The sequence below is a fragment of the Hordeum vulgare genome, chromosome 4H, assembly GCF_904849725.1.
Source record: "Hordeum vulgare subsp. vulgare chromosome 4H, MorexV3_pseudomolecules_assembly, whole genome shotgun sequence".
NCBI lineage: Eukaryota > Viridiplantae > Streptophyta > Magnoliopsida > Poales > Poaceae > Hordeum > Hordeum vulgare.
This window is the reverse complement of record NC_058521.1, coordinates 563948476-563971567: the sequence shown is the minus strand read 5'-3', so window position 1 is coordinate 563971567 and position 23092 is coordinate 563948476. Positions and strand designations below refer to the sequence as shown.

The window sequence follows — 23092 nt, the reverse complement described above, 5'->3', positions numbered from 1 at the left end:
GCGCGCCCCTGCATCGACCCGCCTGGGGCCCCGCTCGGAGGTCCACCGCGTGGATGATGCGGCTATGGACGTGACGGACGCCGGCGGTGCCTGGGAGCTGCCGAGGAACAAGCGACGCCGCCGCTCCCGCCGCGAGGACGCCCCCGTGCCGCGCCTCCGTCGCAGCCCCACGTCGGAGGAGTCAGCCGGCCTCTGCTTCCGCTGCCTCGACACCGACCACACCGTCCGCAACTGCACGAACAAGGTCTGGTGTCAAGGGAATGCACGCCTGAGCGTCGGGCCAGGGACCGCGCTGTGCTGCCGGCGACCCCTCCGCCCCAGCACCGCGAAACCCCGCCGCAGCCCAGCCAGCCCCTGCGTGCCACGGCACCCGCCGTCGACCCTGTGGAGCCGCCGCGCGTCTTCGTCCCGCGCTCCGTCGAGATCGAGGAGGCGGAGGCGGAGGCGGTGCTGCAGCACGGGGTGGTGGCCACCATCACTGGGTCCAGACCGCCAGTTACAGCCGACGAGGTCGCGGACACGCTCTTCGCCAATCTCAAGCTGCACCCCGGCGACTTCTCGGTCCACATTCACCACCCGGAAGACTTCCTCATCATTTGCACCTCACAGGCCATCAAGGACCGTATCTACGGCGACCACCACATCGAAGGCCCCTGCTTCACGTTGTCCCTCCGCCCCTGGAGCAAACTCGCCCACGCCGGCTGCGACAGCCTGAACCACCGCGTGGAGCTCGAGCTCCGCGGCATCCCTGTGCATGCCTGGAACCTGGACGCCGTGGAGCGCCTCCTTGGCGACTCCTGCTGGGTCGAGCGCCTTCATCCGGGGACGCGTTCTAGGACGGACCTCGCCACCTTCCGGCTCTCCGGACGCGCCAGCGACCCGGCGTCCATCCGCCGCCAAGCCATCCTCGAGATTGTGGAGATCATCCCATCACGCGTCCCCTCCCAGGCGCCTGCGGTGCGCACCCTCACATACCGGGTCTCCATCCGGGTGGTGCAGGCGGAGCTGGGCAGGCCGGCGCCTCCGCCGGAGGATCATGCTGGCGGCCGCGGTGGCACCGATGGGGCGCCCCCTCCTGGGCGCACCGATGGTCGCGGCCCAGATCGTCGTCGTGGGCGCAAGCGTCGCCGCCCAAACGCGCCCGCTGGCCGGGCCGGCGACGCGACCCTCGACGCCCTGACCTGGTCAGCCGCAGGTCGCCATGGAGGCTGACTGGCGCACCGCCGATTCCCGCAATCGTACGGCGCCGCCACCTCCCCCATCGGGTGCCGCCGCCAACGCGAGAGTGATGTCACCGTGGCCTGGCCAGGCTGGGGCCCGCCGTCCTCGTCGCCGAGCCAAAAGAGGAAGGCAGGTCTGGCAAAAGAAGGCTCGACAGCCTGATCCTACAGAAGCTGGTCCCCCCACGGTCCAAGTTGCGACCAAATCGCCTTTGGCCGGGACAGCTGGCGCCTCCCAGTCGACCAGCCGCCCCACCTCGCCAGATACGGGGCCCTCAACTCCTGTGCACCCGTAAGCGTCCACTGTCATGGATAATGTACAAACATAGGGTGGTGGAGAATCCCTATCTTCCGTCTTCCTTGCTTCCCCTGGCCACTCACCTATGGGTCCAACAAGGCCGACGATGGAGGCAGCCGACTCAAGACAGTTTTTTCGCACCTTCCATGCAACTCTCATGTACCCTCCACTGCCTGCTAGTCCAATCGGACATCCTTTTCCTGGCTACGAGTTGTTTTGTGCGCTGCCTTGTTCCTACATCACGTGATCCCATACAGGTTGTCCCATAGCCACTAGCTCAGGCACCACCAACGGTGGAGCAAGAGCACGAGCAGTCGGCACCGCCACCGTCTTACCCAAGGACGCAGAGCGACCAGGAGCACGTCGCTACATGTCGCCAAGGCCAAGGACGCCCAGCAAGGGAACGTGGAATGCGGAATCAAGTACGTGTCACACAACCCGCAAAAAGGGCAAGGAGGACAAGCTAGATCAACGAGAAGCAGAACGCAACGGAGGTATAAGGAAGCGATGAAAACGCTGTCAGAATGGCACACCCACCATCATCTACCTTTTCTTCGCTTGAACTTGCAAAAGAGGTGCCCTCAGCTAAGTTGCTCGCCCCAGTTTTCCCCTCATGGCATTCTGTAGGATATGTCAGTTTCTTTCCCCTGGCGCCAAGAGAGGTTCCTTGACCAACGCGTGGTTGCCTGCAATCAATAACCTCTTGCAAGGTTGGCTTCGTAACACAATCCCCTTAAGTGACATTGTTTACATTGATATTGCATGTACCTGTATTTCCATTCGTAGGTTCAAGATCATCGTTCTCCTTATAGATAGGGTCGGGTCATGCCCAATTTTTCATCCACGACCACCTTGGCCTCTATTGCCTAGCTACCTCTTCCACAGGTAGTGCTACCACGAGGTTGGAACCGTCATAAAATCGCCATTCCCTAAGAACCTCAAAGGGAACTTCTCCAGTTTGATCTTGATGTGCACTCAAACAAACTTTCATATTCAACGTCATTTAGCCCAAGCTCCATACCTAACACTTCTCCTGTCTTGGAAGTCACTGCTTTAACACTGATCTGTTACGCAACAAGTGCAGTCAACCCATGATCGAAGCTCAAACACGTATGGAGTTAAGGGCGACATATTCCAATATATTCCTCAATTACCACAACATGGTGCCTAAAGAGCCAAGGACCCTCATGCATGGTTGTGATTCCAATCCCCCAAAACACATAAACTCCGTTATAAAAGGGTAATCATCAACCTGGTTTCTCTTGGTTACCCCCTACACTAACCCCATCTCGCACATGTGTCATCTATCGGTGCTTGATGCTCATCCACCTAAGATGCTCATCCCCAAAGTGCCTTCTGCAGGATGTGGTGGTGGGTTCATAGTGACGCCACCCACGACCTCTGTTAGCGGTGATGGTCGCTCTACACAGACTGCCCTCGTCGCTTTCATCTGTAGTGTTGGTGCACATCGCTCCACCGACTACGTCGCACATGCGTCTTCCCTTCGCGCTTGGTCTTCGGTGCTCAAAACCTTATCTCCAGCACCAACTTCTACAACAAGTATTGGTCGTGCTACACCTCCTCCTCTAGCGGCTTACACTAGTGGTGGTGGCCACTCCTCTTCCGGTGATTCAACGTCGACCAATTCAACAGTGTCCTTCACAATGCAGGAGATTGCACGACTACGACACTTACCTATAGTTGAAACCCTGACTACACTAGAGATTACAAGACTTCGATGTCTGCTAGATGCTTCTTTTGGTTCACAACAATTTTGTTGTTAGTAATTTTTCACGAATCCTTGGTAGTGGAGCATCTTTTCATATGATTCATGATTCTTCTAGTTTGTCCTCCATTCAAACTTCTAGATTCTTCTATTCATGTTATTATTGTTGATGGTACTTCCCTCCCAATCAATCATCGAGGTGGTCTTAGCACTTTTGTCTTTTCATGTTTCTGCTTTTGCTCAAGTTCCTATACTTACCATGTACCTCATTTCAGGTGGTTAGATTGTCGAATATGATTGTAGTCATTCTCGACTTTGACTCTTGTTCTGATTAGGATTGTCACACGGGTGCTCTACTTGGTGCTTGCCCTCGGCATTTTGACTCCTAAGGCCTCCAAAAGATTGACAAGTTTATCCGTCCTGTGCCACTGCCATCTCTTCGCCTCTGTTACCACAACTACCAACTCTTTGTGGCTTGGTCACTCGTGTGACTCTTGTTTTGATTAGATCTTCCTTTAGCCTTGTGTCTTTAGACTACCAGGTTTGTTGGCTTGGTAAACAACTTCATTTACTTTATCCTCATAGGGAGACAATGTCTGAACGTCGTTTCGACCTTGTTCACTTGATGTTTGGGGTCCATCACTACTATATTATCTTCATAAATGATTTCTCGACACACATGTACGTATTTTATGTCCTCTTGTAGTGAGATCTTACCAATCTGTAAGAAGTTTTCCGCCATGGTTCATACTTAGTTTTCCACTCCTACCCACGACTTCCATGCAGATTCTACTCGTGAGTATATCGCTCGTTTGCTATGTGGATTCCTTGTTGAGAAGGGCACACTTGCTAAGTTCTCTTGTCTTGGTTCTTGCTCAGAACGGTGTTGATCAACGCAAGCATCGTCACCTTCTTGAGGCGGCTCATGCATTGATGACCATTGGCTCTCTTTCGTGTTACTTTTGGGTCGAGGTTGTTTCTACTTCCACCTATCTCATCAAGATTCAGCCTTCTACGCGCTGAAATTTCTCTCAAACGTCTTCTTCGGTATTTCTCATGACTATTAAGCGGTTCGTTTGTTTGGTTATGTTTTGCTATGTTCTTCTTTACATGACATCCTGACCTGCAGCTTCCCCACCTCATTCTTTACATGATTCCCCACCTCATTCTTTACATGAGGCTGCCTCACCTCGCTCATCCCTTGAGACTTCTCTAGTGATTCCCCTCCCCCTTCCTCTTTTTTACCACATTGGTGGTCCGCTTGTTGTGGATTCTTCAAATGCGCCATCTCCCTCGACTACCATGCCTCCTTTTGTTGACAATGCACCGCCTCCAACTCAACCTACTATGGCTTCCATGCCGCTTCCATTATTGACTACCATGTTTATTCTAGCGTTGCTCTTCTCGAGACTACTACTTATCCTGAGGCCGTCTAAAATGCCTTTCTTAATTGAATGAAGTGATATATATACATACTAAATTGGTAAGCAAGACATATTGGGACAAGCAAACTTGCAACATCCATGTCGTCCTTACCGACCCTCCATGTTGTTTGAATAGTTGTAGTAATATGAAATGATTGCCAAAAGAGAGCAGCACACCACAGCCAAATAATTGGAATTTCCTCCTCCTGAAAAAGACACACAACATTAAAAATAGCAGAAGTAAGGAAGGCATGCTTGGAAATAAAACAAGACAAAAATGAGTTTAGGATGCAAGTGCATATCATGGATGGTACACAGAGCACATATATACAATCGGAATTTCATGAAGGGGGCAGGAAGGAAAAAATTTAACTAGTGATACTACATCTGTGTGAACTATGACAGGAAACTAGATACATATGTGCATATATATATATTCGGGTGTGTTGCTTGGTTGTTGTGTGTGAAGAAGTGTTTCAGACTTTTAAGTGGGATGTGAATTAGCATGAGCATAAGTTATACATATTCTATCAGTTGCTGTTCAAACACACACACACACAGACATACACACACACACACACACACACACACATATATATATATATTCAACAAGTTTGAATCAAACAGGCTAGTGGCAGCATGATAATCACAAGGCAGAGGAACGAACAAGCAAACAGACAATAGCATCATTATTATGCAAGGATTGAACTGCACCAGCCTACCCAGACATAGCCATGACACAATGGCCACAACAAGCTTAGAACAAGTACTCGATGCAACGAGGGGGGCTCACTGTGGCTGTTTCTGTAGCTGCTGCCGCCGGTGCACGAAAGCAGCGTCGAGATTCCTGGCACGACGAATCCCTTGTCGTCTGCACCGGTGATGGTGTTGTACCGAATCGAATCCTATTGCAAAAGGACAAGAGAAATAACAAGATAATCTTGAGGTCAAATCGAAAAACAAAAGAAGCAATCATGGACTTAAGATTGAAGAAAACTAGGGTGACCTACTAGTTGCGGTAAGGTACAGAAATAACAATGACCTAGTTGAGGTAATAGATAAGCATGCTATGCAAATAGGAAGCAGCAAGCCACCTTGACAATAACCAACTTGTTTGTCAGGAATGGGTGGTTTTCTTTCTTCTCATAGAAGAGTAGCAATCGGTCAGTGTGCATAACATCAAAAACTGACACTCGTCCAAGAAGAGTTCCTTAGCAGAGAGAAGAAAATCAGCTCATGTTCATATAAGAACTAAACCCTGCGTGACGAATAGACTTTCTATATATATATATATATAGAGAGAGAGAGAGAGAGAGATTGTAGATGTTGTTTACAACGGTTAGTTTCTACTCTTTGTGGCAGTGTTCAGTCCCATTGACAAAATGTGTGCCAACACAATGATGCAGATCTGGTAAGCTTCATTGCTACAAGATCTATCTGTCACAACATGTCCAAATGGAAGCTTCATCGTTGAAGGTCGATTTGTTGGTCACATGTGTGTTCAACTGGTCATCCATGATGCAAAGCAAAGTTCCGTCGCTGCAGCAATAAGCAGGTTGGAGTTTGTCCATGATGTGCTATCAGCAAATATTCACAAAGTTGCCAAGGTCTTTGACTAGCATACCAGATCGGTTCCGGCTAATTATGTACAGAAACTAACGCCGCTACCTATGTTTACGCACTATGGTTTGAACCACTGAAATTTTGTCGTAATATTTCTCTGTGATCATATTTATGGTCTAGTATATACTAGAGCAGCCATACTAGGGCCTGATCAGCAAAGCTCTGACTAGGTTAAGCTACCCATGAGACCTGATTATCGCTGCAAAACATAGAGCACCAAGCACACAATCATGCCATGGAGTTCTTTGGTAAGCTGCTTGGTTAATCTGCCCAACGCAGGCCGATTCCACGCAACTACTGGGAACTCAGCATATATTTGTCCATCTAATTACGCAGATAAATGAAAGAAAAAACTCTACATAAACGCAGTCAAAGGTAGTCAATGGCGCGTTTAGTGTTCATGACTTCATGTGCACATTTATAAAACAGTACCGAGGCTAGTTGATACCTCACGTGTAGAAGCTCACGTAGGGCATGACTTTTTTTATGGATGTCTTTCTGTGTACCTTCTTGCATCGGCCTGAACTGAGCTCAATTGTGTACAACCCAGCCTTTGTACTCAGGAAGATGACACCAACACCTTCCGCAAAACCAACCACCGACACATCAAATAGGGCACCAGAAGGGAGCAATGGTTCGAGCTCGATGGCTCTCCGTTGAGCCCATGTCACAGCTCCATTGAGACTAACTTCCATTGACCATAGGTAGAGTTTAGGCTCCAACACGGTCGCAAATAGCAGCATCCCGTCCTCTGCCCCCATGAGTTCAAGTTCTGGCCAGTCATCCTCCAGCCCCATGAGGCCAAGCTTTATCAGGTACTCGTCTTCTTCATCAATTAGATCAATCGCCGACAATTTTTGCTCAACCATGTTGTACTCCACAATTATATATCTATATTTGCGTTGGAAATAGACCTTGTTTCCCACAACGGCACTGTGCCCCGTCACCTCGATAACACCCCATCCCTGAATGGAGATCATGTCACTCTACTTACGAGTCTTCGATGAGTAGAAGGTGGCAAAGGTCATCCGCAGGTCATCGCTGGAGCCGGCAGGGCCACGAGGAAAGGTCCGCCATGGCAGTAGATGTGGTCGCAGCCGTCCTTGGCACAGAGCACCGCGGCATCCCAGGTTATGTCCTCGTTCTCTTCCTCCTCATAATGACCATTCCAGATGATGCGACCGCAGTCGGGACCAGCCTTGATTCCCCACCGGTCGTAGGTGACGAGGTCGCAGACGAAGAAGTCCTCGTCCCTTTTAGGGGTGTGGAAGAGGACGAGGCCGTGCCGGGAGTCGAGGACGAGCCGGTGGCGGCGGTCGTGGCACGCCGGCGGGCGGAAGGACGCGGTGGAGACGAAGCTGGAGACCAAGTGCGTTTTTTCTTGGTGGACTATGCTTGCCCTTTTCCCCAACAACTTGCCATGGCGTGTGTTGAGGAGGAAGCCCAGCATGGGCGGCGCCCGGTGGAAGGCGCGGTACTCGCGGATGAAGTCGGCGTCGGAGAGGATGCCGTGCCAGCTCGTGCAGACGGCGGCGGCGCAACCGAGGGTCCTGGGGTCGTCCGGGGGGGACGCGCTTGAAGATCTCGCGCATCGCGTCGTCGACCAGCGCCGGCGGCGAGTGGCAGCCGCGCTGCGGCGGAGGCGGCGTCGCTGGGAATGGGGTTTCGGCCGGGGGATTTGGGGGCGAGTTGCGGTATCGGCGGCGGAAGTCGATGAGGAGCGCCGCCGCGGCGTGGGGTGGGGGAATTTTTTTCTGGGTTTTCGCTTCTTTTCGTCGGGGGAAGGACTGGAGAATGGTAGCGATAATGGGCTGGGCTGGAGAGGGACGAGGGGAAGAGGGCCGTTTACACGCAGCCGGGCCATCACCTGGTGGGTCGTCGAGTGCAGCATGGCCCATTCTCTGCCGCACAGTTTTGAAGATTGCCATCATTTGCCTCAAAAAAATTGCAATCATGTTTTTCAAAATAAAAAAAGTTGCCATCATTTTCTCTAACTTTTTTTATTAATTCATTTTATCTTCACTAATAAAAGCACGAGAGGGCAGATCCAAATCACAATCTCAGCCGTCTAATCATCTAATCAAGGGTCTAAAAACGTTGTTAACAAAACTAATGAAATCTTCCTAATCCTCTCTCGCGCCTACCCTAAAAAAACTCCCTCGCACGTCCTCTTCGTAACCGCGCCGCACCCCGCCCGCACCTTCGCTCGGCCGCCTCCGCCCGTGTAGATCACCACCCACTGGCAGCGGTCGCCCCGTCTGTGCCGATCGCCGCCCACAGTCGACCTGCCCGCGCCGGTCGCCGCCCGCTCGTCGTGCTCGCCCGCCCCGCCCACTCGCCGTGCTCGCGCCCCACTGGTCGCCGCCCGCCCGCCGCACCGCGTCTCGCTCGCCCCACTGGCGGCGGACATGAGGACGCGTGAGGTGTATGAGGAGAAGCTCTGCAGCGGCGCGCACCTCCGCCGCGACCCGACCTCGGCTCCGCGCGCGCCACCCCAAGAACTACGGGCCCGGCTCCCGCGTCTGGTAATACTTCCGCCGGCCCCTGGATCCCCTCCATCTCCTTAAAATGCCCACCGGATAGATATCTCCTGCTAGACCAACTGTTCGGCTGGATCTGTGTGTTGGATTTTGTATTGGTTGTCTTCGTTGTTCTTGTAGTTGGCGGCATATCATTCGTTCCTGGTGTGCTTCATATGGCGATTAAATCTTGTTTGCTTATATATCTCATGTTCAAACGTGTTAGTTTTGGTCAGGTGTTGATTAATCGGTCAGCAATTTTTCACATTTGATGACTGCTGCTACTTACTCAAGTCAATCTTTGTATGATATGCATCTAGCTTGCCACGTTATGCTTTGTTCTCTATTCTTGGCGAGGCGATGTAGTTGGCGACATGTATCATCCCATTGTGGTATGCGCGATTAAAATCTTTTTTTTCTCAACTGTGAAAGACGTGGTTAGGTATGGGCTTTTGGTTTTCCTTATCCGTATATCTTGCTGGAACCATTCAAAGCTTCTTGTGATGTGCAACTAGCTTCACAAATGTGTAATGCGACTAGAACTAGAAAAATCCTGCTAGAATTTCCTCAATAGTTTAACTTTGACTTCACAAGCACTTCTCTAGAGTACCATTCGATCCCTGATGTCGTTGTCTTCAACGAGTATGCATATGAGTAATTGTACTGACCCCAACGTTTGTTATTTTTGCCAGCCGGGTCTACAGAAACTCGCATGGACTGATTAGGAAGTATGGGCTGATGTGCTGCAGGCAGTGTTTCCGCAGCAACGCCAAGGACATTGGCTTCATCAAGGTATACAGCAAGAATCATTATCATGTATCAAGAATTCTGAAATTGTCTACTCTCTACTATCCATATTAATTGTCCTACTTACTCAGAGACAACAAATAAGGATTGGACAGATTAATTATTTTGGCAGTCATGGTTCTCTTCCTATATATGTGTAGTCCTTTAGTCAACAGCTTCAAATGTCAGTTATGATTTATAATTGTTTTGGTGCTGCATTAGTTCTAGATAGATGGTTCTCCCTTTAAAATATGTGATGCCTTATTTGCCTTCTAGAGTTTGATGATTCGTACCTATTCCTAGACCACTTCCAAATGAGAATGCTGCCATTTGAGTCTGCACGTTTGATTTGGTTCAAAATAGAAATGATTGATTAACAAATTGATTTACTCTATAGTTCTATGGATAGCTCTTACAGTTTTCTTTATTGTCTTGTGAAGAGTTTTGCTGGTGTTTTATTACATTGATGTTGTCACTTCTGAAATGTGTACCTTTTTGTTGGTTATTATTATTCATCAAATAATATAATAGTCAAGCTTTGATAGCATTGATATGCAGTGTTGAGTCTTCTACATCTAGCCTTCTAGAATTTGTAGTTGATGCTGCCATTTGAGTCTGCATGTTTGATTTGGTTCAAAATTTGTAGTTAGACATACATTACTTTTCTTCTTTTGGGCTTGGTAGTTGCTGATTTCAGTAGATGTTCTGGGTGGTGCACTGAGACTTCTATAGGGTAGCACGCTGGGTAAAGCTAATGGCGCGCCGGAGAGCACGGCGGGAAGGGTCAGAGCCTCAGAGGTGCACGATAGTTGGAATTTTCTTATCAGCAAAGTACGTAAGCATCAAGTTAAACCATCTACTGCTAGCCAATGGAAGAACTACGGGTGCGTGCATGCATGCATCTCCACTAATAAAAGCATGAGAAGGCAGATCCAAATCACAATCTCAGCCATCTAATCATCTAATCATCTTCACTAATAAAAGCACGAGAGGGCAGATCCAAATCATAATCTCACCCGTCTAATCATCTAATCAAGGGTCTAAAAACGTTGTTAACAAAACTAACAAAATCTTCCTAATCCTCTCTCGCACCTACCCTAAAAAAACTCCCTCGCACGTCCTCTTCCTAACCGCGCCGCACCCCGCCCGCACCTTCGCTCGGCCGCCTCCGCCCGTGCAGATCACCACCCACTGGGAGCGGTCGCCCCGCCTGCGCCGATCGTCGCCCACAATCGACCCGCCCGCGCCGGTCGCCGCCCGCTCGTCGTGCTCGCTCGCCTCGCCCACTCGCCGTGCTCGCGCCACACTGGTCGCCGCCCGCCCGCCGCGCCGCGTCTCGCTCGCCCCAAGCTAGGCCTAGCTTAGCTGCTCGCGGCGGACATGGGACGCGTGAGGTGTACGAGGAGAAGCTCCGCAGTGGCGCGCACCTCCGCCGCGACCCGACAATCAACCCCGGCCTCGGCTCCCCGCGCTGCCCCTACTGCCTCTCCCTCCTCAACCCCACCACCAACTCCGTACGTACCCCTCGACCCCTCCTCCTCCATCCGCCCCGCGACTTGTTCTAACTTGATGCTTATGCTTTTCTCTTGGACGTGTTGGGTAACGTAGCATAAATTCAAGATTTTCCTACGCATATTCAGATCTTCCTATGGAGAGACCAGCAACGAGAGAGGGGTGAGTGCATCTTCATACCTTTGAAGATCGCTAAGCGTAAGCGTTGCTAGAACGCGGTTGATGGAGTCGTACTCGCACCGATTCAGATAGCGGTGTGATTCTGATCTAGTGCCGAACCACGGCACCTCCGTGTTCAACACACGTGCAGCCCGGTGACGTCTCCCGCACATTGATCCAGCAAGGAGGAGGGAGAGGTTGGGGAAGAACTCCAACAGCACGACGACGTGGTGTCGATGGACAGACGAGGTCTCCCGGCAGGGCTTCGCCAAGCGCCGGTAGAGAGGAGGAGAGAGAAGGGCACGGCTGCGCCGAGAGAGAGAGAAAACCGTGTGCGAAACAGCCCCGAAACCTCAACTATATATATGGGGAGGGGGAGGGGCGCAGCCCTTAGGGTTCCCACCCCCAAGGGGTGCGACAGCCCGAGATGGGAGACGGGGCGGCGGCCAGGGCAGGGAGGAGGGGTGGCGCACCCCTCTCGTGGGCCTTAGGCCCACCTGCGCTAGGGTTCCCCCCTCTCCCTTCTTCCTGCGCCACGGGCTGAGTGGGGGGGCGCACCGGCCCACCTAGGGGCTGGTTCCCTTCCCCACTTGGCCCATCTAGCCACCCGGGGTCGTTGGCCCCCTTCGGTGGACCCCCAGGGCCACCTCCGGTGGTCCCGGTACGTTACCGGTGACGCCCGAAACACTTCCGGTGTCCGAAACCATCCGTCCTATATATCAATCTTTACCTCCGGACCATTCCGGAGCTCCTCGTGACGTCCGTGATCTCATCCGGGACTCCATACAACTTTCGATAACCTCCTATAACAATTCCCTATAACCCTAGCCTCATCGAACCTTAAGTGTGTAGACCCTACGGGTTCGGGATACAGGCAGACATGACCGAGACACCTCTCCGGCCAATAACCATCAGCAGGGTCTGGATACCCATGGTGGCTCCCACTTGCTCCACGATGATCTCATCGAATGAACCACGATGTCAAGGATTCAATCAATCCCGTATACGATTCCCTTTGTGTGTCGGTATAGAACTTGCCAGAGATTCGATCGTCGGTATACCTATACCTTGTTCAATCTCGTTACCGGTAAGTCTCTTTACTCATTCCGTAGCACGTCATCGTGTGACTAAATCCTTAGTCACATTGAGCTCATGATGATATTCTACCGAGTGGGCCCAGAGATACCTCTCCGTCACATGGAGTGACAAATCCCGATCTCGATTCGTACCAACCCAACAGACACTTTCGGAGGTACCCGTAGTGCACCTTTATAGTCACCCAGTTACGTTGTGACGTTTGATACACCCAAAGCACTCCTACGGTATCCGGGAGTTGCACAATCTCACGGTCGAAGAAAAAGACACTTGACATTAGAAAAGCTTTAGCATACGAACAATACGATCTAGTGCTATGCTTAGGATTCGGTCTTGTCGATCACATCATTCTCCCAATGATGTGATCCCGTTATCAATGACATCTAATGCCCATGATCAGGAAACCATGATCATCTATTGACTAACGAGCTAGCCAACTAGAGGATTGCTAGGAACATTTTGTGATCTATTTATTCACACATGTATTACTGTTTCCTATTAATACAATTATAGCATGAACAATAGACGATTATCATGAACAAGGAAATATGATAATAACCATTTTATTATTGCCTCTAGGGCATATTTCCAACAGTCTCCCACTTGCACTAGAGTCAATAATCTAGTTACATTGTGATGTATCGAACACCCTAGCATTATGGTGTTGATCATGTTTTGCTCGTGGAAGAGGTTTAGTCAACAAGTCTGCAATATTCAGATCCGTGTGTACTTTACAAATATCTATTACTCCACTCTGGACATGGTCCTGGATGGAGTTGTAGCGGCGTTTGATGTGCTTCGTCTTCCGGTGAAATCTGGCTCCTTGGCTATGGCAATGGCCCCAGTGTTATCACAGAAGAGTGTCATTGGACCCGACGCGCTTGGAACCACTCCAAGGTCGGTGATGAGCTCCTTCATCCAAATTCCTTCATGAGCCGCTTCTGAAGCAGCTATGTACTCCGCTTCACATGTAGATGCTGCCACGACTTCTTGCTTGCTGTTGCACCAGCTCACTGCCCCACTATTCAACACATATATGTATTCGGTCTGTGACTTAGAGTCATCCAGATCTGTGTCAAAGCTAGCGTCGACGTAACCCTTTACGACGAGCTCTTCGTGACCTCCATAAACGAGAAACATTTACTTAGTCCTTTTCAGGTACTTAAGGATATTCTTGACCGCTATCCAGTGTTCCATACCGGGATCACTTTGGTACCTCCCTACCAAACATATGGCAAGGTTTATATCAGGTCTGGTACACAACACGGCATATATTAGAGAGCCTACGGCTGAAGCGTAGGGGACAGAACTCATTTTCTCTCTATCTGCTGCCGTGGTCGGCGACTGAGTCTTACTCAATCTCATACCTTGCAAAACTGGCAAGAACCTTTCTTTGAGTTTTCCATATTGAACTTCTTCAATATCTTGTCAAGGTATGTGTTTTGCGAAAGACCTATGAGGCGTCTCGATCTATCTCTATAGATCTTAATGCCTAATATGTATGCAGCTTCTCCAAGGTCCTTCATTGAAAAACTCTTGTTCAAATAGGCCTTTATGCTCTCCAACATCTCTATATTATTCCCCATCAATAATATGTCATCCACATACAGTATGAGGAAAGCTACAGAGCTCCCACTCACTTTCTTGTACAGACAGGCTTCTCCGTAAACATGTATGAACCCAAACGCTTTAATCACCTCATTAAAGCGAATGTTCTAACTCTGAGATGCTTGCACCAGCCCATAGATGGAGCGCTGGAGCTTGCACACTTTGTTAGCACCCTTAGGGTCGACAAAACCTTCTGGTTGCATCATATACAACTCTTCCTTAAGGTTCCCGTTAAGGAACGCTGTTTTGACGTCCATTTGCCAAATTTCATAATCATAAAAGGCGGCAATTTCTAACATGATTCGGACTGATTTTAGCTTCGCTACGGGAGAGAAAGTCTCTTCGTAGTCAACTCCTTGAATTTGTCGAAAACCCTTTGCGACAAGTCGAGCTTTATAAACGGTTACATTACCGTTTGCATCAGTCTTCTTCTTGAAGATCCATTTATTTTCTATGGCTCGCTGGTCATCGGGCAAGTCCACCAAAGTCCATACTTTGTTCTCATACATGGATCCTATCTCGGATTTCATAGCTTCAAGCCATTTGTTGGAATCCGGGCCCGCCATCGCTTCTTCATAGTTCGAAGGTTCACCGTTGTCTAACAACATGATTTCCATCACAGGGTTTTCGTACCACTCTGGTGCGGAGCATGCCCTTGTGGTCCTTCGCGGTTCAGTAGTAACTTGATCCGACGCTTCATGATCATCATCATTAACTTCCTCTTCAGTTGGTGTAGGCGCCACAGGAACAACTTCCCGCGTTGTTCTACTATCCTGTTCGAGAGGGGGTGTAATTATCTCATCAAGTTCTACCTTCCTCCCACTTACTTCTTTCGAGAGAAACTCTTTCTCTAGAAAGGATATGTTCTTGGCAACAAAGGTTTTACCTTTGGATCTAAGATAGAAGGTATACCCAATAGTTTCCTTAGGGTATCCTATGAATACGCATTTCTCCGCTTTGGGTTCGAGCTTTTCTGGTTGAAGTTTCTTCACATAAGCATCGCAGCCCCAAACTTTAAGAAACGACAACTTAGGTTTCTTGCCAGACCATAGTTCATACGGTGTCGTCTCAACGGATTTAGACGGTGCCCTATTTAAAGTGAATGTTGCAGTTTCTAATGCGTATCCCCAAAATGATAGCGGTAAGTCGGTAAGAGACATCGTAGATCGTACCGACTTGTGCAGACTTGAGCATTGAGTACAACTCGGGAATGATCTTCTCCATCCCTTGCATGTTGTAGTTAAGCACAAAGCCTTTGTAGCTTGGTGGGAGAGACTGGAGGATTCTGTCAATTATAGCATCATCCGGAAGTTCGACTCCAAGTGAAGTCAGACGACCGTGTAACCCAGACATTTTGAGTATGTGCTCACTGACAGAACTGTTCTCCTCCATCTTACAGCTAAAGAACTTGTCGGAGACTTCATATCTCTTGACACAGGCATGAGCTTGAAAAACTAGTTTCAGCTCTTGGAACATCTCATATGCACCGTGTTGCTCAAAACGCCTTTGGAGCCCCGTTTCTAAACTGTATAACATGCCACACCTAACCAGAGAGTAGTCATCACTCCACGTTTGCCAGGCGTTTAGAATGTCCTGGGCTGCTGCGGGAGCGGGAGGGTCACCTAGCGGCGCATCAAGGACATAAGCCTTTTTAGCTGCTACCATCATCTTTCAGCTTGTTTTTCTCTAGGAATGCGTTGAAATTGAGGTTGACATTGGCCATCTACAATATTTATAAAGACAACCTTTTTAGACTAAGTTCATGACAATTAAGTTCATTTAATCATATTAAGTATGAACTCCCACTTAAATCGACATCCTTCTAGTCATCTAAGTGATACATGATCCATGTTGACTAACCCATGTCCGATCATCACGTGAGACGGACTAGTCACCATGGTGAGCAACTTCATGCTGATCGTATTCAACCATACGACTCATGTTCGACCTTTCGGTATCTTATATTCGAGGTCATGTCTGTACATGCTAAGCTCGTCGAGTCAACCTAGGTGTTTCGCGTGTGTAAATCTGGCTTACACCCGTTGTATGCGAACGTTAGAATCTATCACACCCGATCATCACGTGGTGCTTCGAGACAACAGACCTTCGCAATGGTGCACACTTAGGGGAATACGTTCTCGAAATTTTAAGAGGGACCATCTTATTATGCTACCGTCGTTCTAAGCAATAAGATGAAAAGCATGATAAACATCACAATGCAATCATATAGTGGCATGATATGGCCATTATCATCTTTGCCCTTTCAATCTCCATCTTCAGGCATCGCATGATCATCACCGTCACCGGCGTGACACCATGATCTCCATCATCATGATCTCCATCATCGTGTCTCCGTGAAGTCGTCACGCCAACTACTACTATCACTACTACTATAGCTAACCATTAGCAATGAAGTAAAAGTAGTAAGCACATGGCGTTGCATCTCATACAATAAATTAAGACAACTCCTATGGCTCGTGCCGGTTGTCATACTCATCGACATGCAAGTCGTGAAACCTATTACAATAACATGATCATATCATACATCATACATGCAACATCACAACTTTGTCCATATCACATCACATGTCAAACCCTGCAAAAACAAGTTAGACGTCCTCTAATTGTTGTTGCAAGTTTTACGTGGCTGATTTGGGTTTCTAGCAAGAACGCCTTCTTACCTACGTGACAGCCAAAACGATGATATGCCAAAGCTATTTACCCTTCATAAGGACCCTTTTCATCAAATCCAATCCGACTAGAGTAGGAGAGACAGACACCCGCTAGACACCTTTATGCACGGTGTGCATGTCTATCGGTGGAACCAGTCTCACGTAAGCGTACGTGTAAAGTTGGTCCGGGCTACTTCATCCCACAATACCGCCGGAAAAGAATAAGACTAGTAGCGGCAAGCAAACTGACAAATCATCGCCCACAACTTTTGTGTTCTACTCGTGCATAGAATCTACACATAGAAAACCTGGCTCGGATGCCACTGTTGGGTAACGTAGCATAAATTCAAGATTTTCCTACGCATATTCACATCTTCCTATGGAGAGACCAGCAACGAGAGAGGGGTGAGTGCATCTTCATACCTTTGAAGATTGCTAAGCGCAAGCGTTGCTAGAACGCGGTTGATGGAGTCGTACTTGCAGCGATTCAGATCGCGGTGTGATTCTGATCTAGTGCCGAACCACGGCACCTCCGCGTTCAACACACGTGCAGCCTGATGACGTCTCCCGCACCTTGATCCAGCAAGGAGGAGGGAGAGGTTGGGGAAGAACTCCAGCAGCACGACGGCGTGGTGTCGATGGAGAGACGAGGTCTCCCGGCAGGGCTTCGCCAAGCGCCGGAAGAGAGGAGGAGAGAGAAGGGCGCGACTGCGCCGAGAGAGAGAGAGAAAACCGTGTGCGAAACAGCCCCGAAACCTCAACTATATGTAGGGGGAGGGGGAGGGGGCGCAACCCTTAGGGTTCCCACCCCAAGGGGTGCGACAGCCCCAGACGGGAGAGGGGGCGGCGGCCAGGGCAGGGAGGAGGGGTGGCGCACCCCTCTGGTGGGCCTTAGGCCCACCTGCGCTAGGGTTCCCCCCCTCTCCCTTCTTACCGCGCCATGGGCTGAGTGAGGGGGGGGGGCGCACCAGCCCACCTAGGGGCTGGTTCCCTTCCCCACTTGGCCCATCTAGCCTCCCGGGGTCGTTGCCCCCTTCGGTGGACCCCCGGGGCCACCTCCGGTGGTCCCGGTACGTTACCAGTGACGTCCAAAACACTTCCGGTGTCCGAAACCATCCATCCTATATATCAATCTTTACCTCCGGACCATTCTGGAGCTCCTCGTGACGTCCGGGATCTCATCCGGGACTCCGAACAACTTTCGATACCTCGTATAACAATTCCCTATAACCCTAGCGTCATCGAACCTTAAGTGTGTAGACCCTACGGGTTCGGGAGACATGCAGACATGACCGAGACACCTCTCCGGCCAATTACCATCAGCGGGGTCTGGATAACCATGGTGGCTCCCACTTGCTCCACGATGATCTCATCGGATGAACCACGATGTCAAGGATTCAATCAATCCCGTATACGATTCCCTTTGTCTGTCGGTATAGAACTTGCCACAGATTCGATCGTCGGTATACCTATACCTTGTTCAATCTCGTTACTGGTAAGTCTCTTTACTCGTTCCGTAGCACGTCATTGTGTGACTAACTCCTTAGTCACATTGAGCTCATGATGATGTTCTACCTAGTGGGCCCAGAGATACCTCTCCGTCACACGGAGTGACAAATCCCGATCTCGATTCGTACCAACCCAACAAACACTTTCGGAGGTACCCGTAGTGCACCTTTATAGTCACCCAGTTACGTTGTGACGTTTGATACACCCAAAGCACTCCTACGATATCCGGGAGTAGCACAATGTCACGGTCGAAGGAAAAGACACTTGACATTAGAAAAGCTTTAGCATACGAACAATACGATCTAGTGCTATGCTTAGGATTGGGTCTTGTCCATCACATCATTCTCCCAATGATGTGATCCCTTTATCAATGACATCTAATGCCCATGATCAGGAAACTATGATCATCTATTGACTAACGAGCTAGCCAACTAGAGGCTTGCTAGGGACATTTTGTGATCTATTTATTCACACATGTATTACTGTTTCCTGTTAATACAATTATAGCATGAACAATAGACGATTATCATGAACAAGGAAATATGATAATAACCATTTTATTATTGCCTCTAGGGCATGTTTCCAACAGGACGGCCGCGCAGGGACATGGCGACTGGGCCATCACCTCCGTCCTACACGATGCCATTGTCGTGGTAACGCGATTTCACCCCCTTGCTGCTTAATTTCCACGGACAGATGCATGCCCGAGATCCGTAATTGTGGAGATATGGTCGCTAACTTGTGTGCTTACTTGTGGTGTCTGTCTGTCCTGTTGCTGCACACTGGTTCCGGCGCCGGCGTGACGCATGCGTCGGCGTGATGCTTAGTGCGGTGCATGGGTTTAATACAGGTTCGTTGTGTGATTTTGGTCCATCGTTTAGTTGTTAGTAAATGTGCTCTGAATGAGAAATTTAATGTTTTTGGATTTTGGAACAGGGATCCCGTTTGTCCAGAAGCATGTCAAGGGGCCCAAGTGGTTGCACTTACTTATTGGGTAAGTCTTTATTTCGGTTCATTCGATACTACTATGCAAGTATCCCTTTGATTCAGCTCAAGCATCTTTTGTCAGGATAGTTTAAAACACTGATGCATCTTATTACATCTCTAAAATTGTATTTTGTAATTGTGACGCTAGAAGATGCATGTAGTGAAGAAGGTTATGCATCATTAGTTAATCAGGAGAATGAGTGAAAGTCCGGCGCAAATTGACCCCCAGTTCCTCTAGAAGTATGTATAATTATATCAAACTCTATATGAGTAAAGGCTATTTGGTCTGTGCTACAGGAATGATAAGTTAATCGAGAAAACTTCTTCCACTCTATAAGGGTATAGGAACACTAAAGAAAATTAATTAGCAAAACCTGTCTTTCAAGCATGGTACAATTTTGAATATAGCTGTGTGTAGCATTCAAGAACAATATCAGGGTATTTACCAATGTCCACCATATCTGCAACTGCTACCATATCGGTCGGCTGCTGTGTAGGGATTAATCGGTGAATCGGCCATTTAAGTGAATTTATCGGTAACCCATTTATCTGGAGGTTAACTAAGGCCATATCTATATATCATATGCTATTTAGCAACATGCAATGTACTAACTGTCTAAATATGCAATCCAAGGCTACATAACAATAAGGAAAATTATTATAGTGTGTAGCTTTTCTAATTATCGCTACTCATGTCATGTTAAGAGCAAATTGTGCTGCATTCCTTGGCTCTTTTTGTTGTTTGGATAAAATGATATCTGAAAATATTGTTCAAGAATTCAAAAGGCAATTTTGTATTACAATGCATGTACCAATTGTGGAACCGGGCATGAATTCTGCCAATTTCAGTATGAAACTATTATATTTTAAAAGAATTATAAGTACATGAAAGACAACTCTGGCATTGTTCTGTTTTTAGGGAACCTTGCACTCAAATTGGATATGATAAGTTTTTATTTCATGTTGTTGCAAGCAACGAGGAAGATGGCCTTTGCCGAAAGATGGGTCACTTTGATCATTGGGTTGCGTCACTGAATTCAAGTCAAGTGATTTTTTTACCACCGTGCGTATGCTAACAGAAGATGCCTGCTTGTTTTACTTTTGAATAACAAATAAAAAAGCATCTTCGTAGATTCATGAAAAATTCAGTCCACGACCCACTATATCAAATGAACTTGGATTGACCAAAGTAACGACCCAAACCATGACTGCACAACACAAATCTGCAAGGAGGGAAGGGACGGGGAGGATAGACGCAAGTCTTCACCGCAGGCGTCGGAAATGTCGATGGGGAAGATGGCCATGCAGCCACCTGGATGAGCTAAGAGGTCCGTCAACTCGAATCCTATTTGCAGTTTCCATTTACAGCATTCTAATAAAAAAATGATTATATTGCGTGTTCTGGGAATGAATGGACTGGTAGTGAACATAGAAGCATTCCACTATTGGTGCTTGTGAGCGGCGGAAAATGCATATGAAAGCTCATTGTTGTGGGACGGTTTTAATTATTTTCGTGTTTCCCAAGATGGGCTGGGTGTAATTGTTGTTCGATGTGGTTGTTTGATTCGAAAAGTGCAGATAGTTGTTAGATTTAAATTTTAATAGCTGTATTGATGAGGCTGTTGGGTTGGAAAATGTCTGCATCTCTTCGATTTAATCTTTCATGGGGATGTTGGGTTTGGAAGTGTGGCACAACTCCGAAGGCATGGTCACTGCATAGGCACATGCACTCATTGTAGGAAACCATGCCCGTCGTGTGCGACTGCATTTGAGGAAGTTGTAAGGGGGTATGTAGAGAATCCTTAAGAGAATGTCATTGTGCTGATGCTGGGTGCACGCTTCGATTAGCTTAGAGAAGCTTATGATTTTTATAACCTTTATTTCTGGTATAGGGGATTTGAAATAAGATTATGAGGTACAAGAAGAGTAGAGGGAATGTCAGAGAGGTTGAAGGGCGTGCAGGAGATTGTGTGCGGGTGCTTAGTATAAATTATTTTATGTTCTTTTTGCTTTTGGGGAATTTATGCACGTTGTGATATTTTCTTGCACGGGGTGGCCGGCGTGGAGAACACTAGGTTGTGCAGGTGTGAGTGTCTTGTGCTGATGAGACTACTCAGAACAGAGGACAATGATTGGTACATCGTTGAGCACAGGGAGAAGCACAACCACTCTCACTCACCAAATTTTGGACAGAAGTTTCATTAGCCATCCCACAAACACATTGATGTGTACACTCGTGACTTGATTAAGCAGATGAGGCAAAACAATGTCAAGCTCACAAAAAGTGTACAACATTGTTGGGGGTTTTTCGGTTCAATGGAGAATGTGCCGTTTACGAAGAGGTCTATACAAAATCTGTGTGGAAAGATCAGCTAGGAGCAGGCGGATGACGATGTGAAGAAGACAATCAAAGTGTTTGCTGAATTGAGGGCCAAGGATGCACACCTTACATACCGTGTGCAGGGCAGAGAAAGAGCGTATTATAAATAACTTGATGTGAATGAATGACAACAAGAGTCTACAATACAGTTTCTTTGGTGTTGTACCGAACGAACCTCCGAACAGTGTCTTAAAGTGGGTGTTTGTTAATTCATGGCGGTACCACTTCTATTTTCTTTCTGTTTATTTCATTTAATCAAAATTTTGAACTGGACAAGGGAGGTTATCCCCTCCTATTTTGCATGCTGAATAACTCATGAAAGGATGATATAGCCATCAAGATTTTGCTAATTCTTACACTGAATGGATTGTTGTATATCAAGATTTTCTTCAACACTATTTGATCCATTGTTTCTAAAGGAAATGGTGAAAATGTATTCTGTTTGTCAGTTTCGAGGAGGTGTGACTTTTTTCTCAATACACAAAGCAAGGAAGTAAATAACTCCATTCTCTTATTTCTAGGTAGGATGTATAAGGTTTGACACATGCATGAAATATAAATCAAGAGGTTTGCGTGTTGAATGAGAGATATATGAGTTTGATTTTTTTTCTAAGGTTTTAAATGCTTCTAGATTTTTTAAATATGATTGCTTTGTAAGTGTTTGTCACACAAAAGTGTTATGTATTGATAACCAAGAAGAATGGGTGAAGAGGATGGAATAAGTGACTCTAACTACATTACATTTTTGACATATTAGGTGTGCATGGGCAAGTACTTAGATGATGCTAGACGGGTCCAATCGCAGCAACAAATGTAAGTTAAGAGACGGGCGGAGTGGGTACAGTAAGTGACACAAACCTTACCAAAGATTGTCTAATCAAGGTAGGGGAAGGTACATAGATGATGGCAAAGCGATGGTGTGTACGATGATGATGGGGCTAAACAACCATTGTTGATCTAAAGGCACACCCGAAGGGGACGGTGGAGAGACCATCAATGTAACAGTAACTATAGTAAGACTAATCAATGTAGGGAAAGATACAAACACAAGGACGAAGAAACAACCAACTAAATCACACGGTCACCTTTTTCCTAGAGATTTGGTCAAGGGGTGATGAACCTTTTTGTATACTGAATAAATCACAATGATAAATATATGCACTTGAAATTTAAGTATGAGTCATGTGGGTTTTATTTAGACTGTAGATATAATGTGACATTTGTCACAAGAATCATATGCTACGCGTGACATACATAACGTAAAATATAACAATATTAAGGTCAATTTCTCTCCATATATATATTGATGTGCGTGAATAACTCATACAGATTATTACTATATTGAAAATAGAATAAGGAATTTTTTATTTTATAAATAAATTTGATGCATCTGATGACACGTGCATTTGCACGTGCACCATTACTAGTAATACTGTAATAGAATTAAATGTGTTTCTCTTGATCATCAGATGGCTAGCGACAGAATTGTGTTAATCAAAGAATCGTGCTCTTTCTTCTCTAACCCTTTAATTTAAATTGTTTATTAATAATTTAATAACACGATTATTCGTTGT

The 23092-nt window shown here is 47.6% G+C and overlaps 1 protein-coding gene and 1 pseudogene across 2 annotated transcripts; both read right to left on the bottom strand.

The window, feature by feature from the left end:
- Positions 1–1143: 1143 nt before the first annotated feature.
- Positions 1144–7365, bottom strand: LOC123449552. 2 transcript variants are annotated; one of them, XM_045126807.1, is made up of 3 exons: positions 6798–7271; positions 5391–5573; positions 1144–4874 (listed from the first exon to the last, which is right to left on the bottom strand). In XM_045126807.1, the coding sequence occupies exons 1-3, from the start codon at positions 7269–7271 to the stop codon at positions 4677–4679; spliced, it is 855 nt and encodes a 284-aa protein (XP_044982742.1). In that variant the 3' UTR covers positions 1144–4676. The 2 variants fall into 2 exon arrangements, with proteins under 2 accessions (XP_044982742.1, XP_044982743.1); XM_045126808.1 differs by having other exon boundaries at positions 4757–4874; positions 5462–5573; positions 6798–7365.
- LOC123449551 lies at positions 7316–8203 on the bottom strand (annotated as a pseudogene).
- Positions 8204–23092: the final 14889 nt, after the last annotated feature.